At 39.9% G+C, this 4,671-nt stretch overlaps 1 protein-coding gene across 1 annotated transcript; it reads left to right on the top strand.

The window, feature by feature from the left end:
- Positions 1 to 223: 223 nt before the first annotated feature.
- Positions 224 to 4,138, top strand: LOC131221628 (probable LRR receptor-like serine/threonine-protein kinase At3g47570). The gene is made up of 2 exons (XM_058216918.1): positions 224 to 3,021; positions 3,548 to 4,138. Exons 1-2 carry the CDS (start codon positions 291 to 293, stop codon positions 3,988 to 3,990), a joined length of 3,174 nt encoding a protein of 1,057 aa, XP_058072901.1. The 5' UTR covers positions 224 to 290; the 3' UTR covers positions 3,991 to 4,138.
- Positions 4,139 to 4,671: the final 533 nt, after the last annotated feature.

Genomic DNA, 4,671 nt, shown 5'->3' with positions numbered 1-4,671 from the left:
CTTTTTTGGTTTTTTTTTTAGAAGCCAGATGTCATTTTCTTACTTAATAGTGATGTTATAACTTTAGTTGAAAGGTGTGGTGGCAGGTCAGCATATGTAAATAAAAGGGTTTGTTTTTTGAGAAATAGTTTAAGACTAACAGCTTTTCAGTCGATGTACCAAAGTAGAGACGGTTTATGAAAAAGAAAAAAAAAAATTATTCCCAAAAATAAGCCGAAAACTGGGCCCACCAAAAAATAAAAATAAAAAAAAATTCATCAACGGACGAGAAGTCGCCCTTCTCTGTATATATGGGAGAATCCATGCCATATGTGTCTCCTCACTTTGCCTTTCCTGCATTCACAAACTCCATCATGGAGCTCCCACGTATGAGCTTATGGGCAATTTGGTCATTTCTCCTTGCCTCTTCCATTCACCTTCCATGTTTCTTTGGATCTGTCGCTCACTTCTCCAACGAAACTGATCTCCTTGCTTTGCTCAAATTCAAACATCTAATAACCGACGATCCTCTCCATTCTTTGAGCTCGTGGAACCATACTCTCCACTTCTGCCACTGGCAAGGAGTCAAATGCGGTGGTCGACGGCATCCTCAAAGGGTCATGGCCTTGAACCTCACTGGCCAGAAATTGGTGGGCCCCATATCTCCCTACATAGCAAACCTCACCTTCCTCAGGATAATCGATCTCTCAGCCAACAGCTTCTATGGGAGGATTCCTGAAGAGATTGGCCGGTTGTTCCGCTTGAGGTATCTCCGTCTGATCAATAACACATTCACTGGAGAAATTCCAGCAAATCTGACCCACTGTTTCAAACTCCAATTTCTTGGACTTAGTGGGAATCAGCTCGCAGGGAGGATTCCGACTAAGCTTGGCTCTCTATCGAAGCTCACCAACTTAAGCCTTCGTGGCAACAGTCTTACAGGAAGCATCCCACCTTCACTTGGAAACCTTTCGTCTCTCTGGTATCTTCTTCTCACAGATAATAGTCTGGAGGGCAGCATCCCAGATTACCTTTGTCAGATGGTGAGTTTAAAGGTCCTTTCCATAGGTGGAAATAAACTGTCAGGTACGATTCCGCATCGGTTCTACAATCTCTCCTCTATTTTCCTTTTGGACGTGGAATTGAACAGATTGCATGGAAATCTTCCACCTAACATAGGCCTCACCCTTCCTAATCTCCAAGGGCTCCATGCTGCAGGAAACCAATTCACAGGACCCATACCAGTTTCATTATCCAATGCTTCCGGACTTGCAGTAATTAACCTTAATATGAATAGTTTTAGCGGATCTGTGCCCATGAATTTTGGAAACCTCAAGGCTCTCTTCCGATTAGAGTTGGGGCTAAATGAACTTGGAATTGGGAAAGCTTGTGACTTGAGTTTTCTTGATTCTTTGACCAATTGCAGTAGCTTACAAGTGGTGGAGGTGAGCAGCAATCGTCTCAGCGGTGCGTTGCCCAACTCCATAGCAAATCTTTCGACCCAACTGACAATCCTATCTTTAGGAAGTAATATGATATTCAGAAGCATCCCATCTGGGATTCAGAATCTTATTGGCTTAACAGCACTGAGTATGGACGATAATTCTCTGACTGGTACAATTCCCATTGATGTTGGGAAGCTTAACAAGTTGGAGGTACTTTACTTGGATTCAAATGGATTATCAGGGCAAATTCCACCTTCCTTGGGCAACATCACCAGATTGTACCACCTTTATTTACATGGAAACAAACTATCGGGGAGCATACCTTCAAATCTTGGTAATTGCGTAGACCTGAACTTCATATACCTCAGCTATAATAACTTCAGCGGTACCTTACCCAAACAACTTTTCAGCATTCCATCTCTGATTGATCTCCAAGCTCAAAACAACTTTTTTACTAGTCTCCCATCCGAAGCCGGTTACTTGAAAGCTCTTCAAAAGTTCAATGTTTCGAATAACAAATTGTCAGGCGAAATTCCAAGCTGGCTAGGCAATTGTCTCAGCCTAGAGTATCTCGTGTTGGATGAGAACTTCTTTCAAGGATCAATTCCATCAACATTTAGTACTCTAAAAGGCCTTCGATCCCTGGATCTTTCACGCAACAACTTATCTGGGAAGATTCCAAGATATCTGGAGAAGTTTGCTCTAGAGTATCTAAATCTATCCTTCAATAATTTTGAGGGAGAATTACCAAAACAAGGGGTCTTTGGAAATGCCAGTCGAGTTTCAGTGCTCGGAAATAGTAAGCTTTGTGGGGGTATTCATGAATTACAGTTGCCTCCATGTTCTAGCCAAGCTTCCAAGAAACGGGGGATCTCTCTTGCTTCAAAAGTCAAATTCTCAATAATTGGTGCTGTCCTGGGTCTTATTTCATTGTCATGTTTCTTTACCATTCTTTATCGGGTAAGAAAGTCAAGAAGGAAACCTCTTGCTGTGCCTTCTATGGAGGCTCCTTTTATGAACGTGTCTTATGCGGAGCTCTTTAAAGCAACAGATGAGTTCTCTCCTGCCAATTTGCTCGGAACCGGAAGTTTTGGTGCTGTATATAAAGGGATTCTAGATCGTGTTGGGACTATGGTAGCAGTGAAAGTCTTCAACCTTCAACAACAAGGAGCTCTGCGGAGCTTCATGGCCGAATGTGATGCGTTAAGAAACATTAGGCATCGGAATCTTGTTAAGATCTTAACTTGTTGCTCGAGCATTGATTTTAAGGGCAATGATTTTAAAGCTCTAGTTTACGATTACATGTCCAATGGAAGTCTAGAGAAGTGGTTGCACAGGGAGGACCATGACCAGTCGAGAAGGAACTTGAAGTTTACTCAAAGGCTAAACATAGCCGTAGATGTGGCTTCTGCACTGGATTATCTACATAATCATTGCCAAACATCAATCATTCATCAAGATTTAAAGCCAAGCAACATTCTTCTTGATGATGACATGATTGCTCATGTGGGTGATTTCGGGCTAGCTAGGTTCTTATCTGAGGTTGGTCGAAGCAGCTCAGTTGGGATGAAGGGATCTATTGGGTACATCGCTCCAGGTAACAATTTCATCTATTTCCTATTATTATTATTATTATTGAAGGATCCACACCTGGCAAGATTCTCTAAGATCTAGATATACAAAGCGGTATACATACTCACTTGCACCCCCCACATGAATCACACCATAATAAGGTGAATCACACCATAATGAGGTATGATGATTTCTTTTCTGTTAATGGCTTTAGTTTTTTTCTCTCTTTATTTTTTTATTATTACATTAAAAATAACAGCAACTCATATATTCTCTTGATGATTGAGGAGCTAAGTTCTTTCATTTGAGTAACAAAGCCTTATTCAATGTAGAGCATCTTTACAAGAACATATAAGTTCATAGCACACCAATTGATGTTAGGAATCTCTCTCTCTCTCAATTCTAACCTTTGAAATTATTTGTATCCAAATGGTCTTTTTGGTCCACACGCACCACATGTGTACTTGAACCCATGACCTCGGTGTTGAAACTCACTGTCTACTAGTGAGCCATGGTCACTTAGATTCTAACATAAGTTGTATAAATTGTAGAGTATGCGATGGGTGGAAAAGCATCTACACAAGGAGATGTTTACAGCTACGGAATCCTTCTACTGGAGATGATCACTGGAAAGGGGCCAACTGATGACGTGTTTAAGGACAATCTAAGCCTTCATCATTTTGCTAAGCTGGCTTTGGCTGAACGAGTGATGGAGATTGTTGATCCACAACTGCTCTTAGAAGAAGCTGAAGTTATTCAAGGAAATGAAAATGAAATCAATACAAGAAATAGAATGCATGACTGTTTGATTTCAATGGTCAAAATCGGTGTTTTGTGCTCTGCAGAATCTCCAAGTAAACGAATGCAAATGAGAGATGTTGTTGTTGAAATGAACACAATCAAGGACTTGTATCTCGGGGTCAAGATTCGCCAAGACAAACAAGTTAGGTCGCAAATATTAGATGAAGGTTTGTCTTATCTCAGGCATTACTAAGTTAGTATTGGTGGTTATTTTGAGAAAGATTTCCAAATGAAATGAGTTTGTTGAATCCTTCCCTAAACAAGCTCTTGATATATCAAGACTTAGGTTAAGAGTGTATTTGTATTGATATTGAATATATGAGAAAATGTTTTTTTTTTTTTTTTTACAATGTTATAAGAAATTGGTCTAGCATTTGGACTACCAACTTGATATAAGTTTAATGAGGTATTTGTCCAATGAATTCTACCATGGATTTGGAATGAACTTGTATGATCCAATGGTTCATCTAATTAATGTAAGTAATTCTTTCGCCTGACAAATGTGAATCATTGCTATGTTTTCAAATGTATGTTGATGTACAACTAACAAGATGGTTAGAATTATCAGACCATAGTAGTCTCTGATGTAATGGATGGTACACATAAAACTGTGAATACCAACAGGGATGGGATAGGCCGGAATAAAAATGGGCTAAGCTGGAACAGGGATGGATAAAACTAAATGTTAATGTATCCTCTTGTGGGAATCCTGATGAGGATGGAGGGGGTAGAATCTTTAGAGATCACATGGATTAAGTTATCTTTGCCTTTCATAACTTCTATGACAGGGTCACTAATAATGTGGCTGAAACACATGCAGCCTTTGATAGCATTAATTAGTATTGCATTGACCTGGCACTAAGGAATGTTATTG

The sequence above is a fragment of the Magnolia sinica genome, chromosome 12, assembly GCF_029962835.1.
Source record: "Magnolia sinica isolate HGM2019 chromosome 12, MsV1, whole genome shotgun sequence".
Lineage (NCBI taxonomy): Eukaryota > Viridiplantae > Streptophyta > Magnoliopsida > Magnoliales > Magnoliaceae > Magnolia > Magnolia sinica.
Note: the sequence above shows the minus strand (reverse complement) of the source record. Positions and strands in the feature narration are given on the sequence as shown.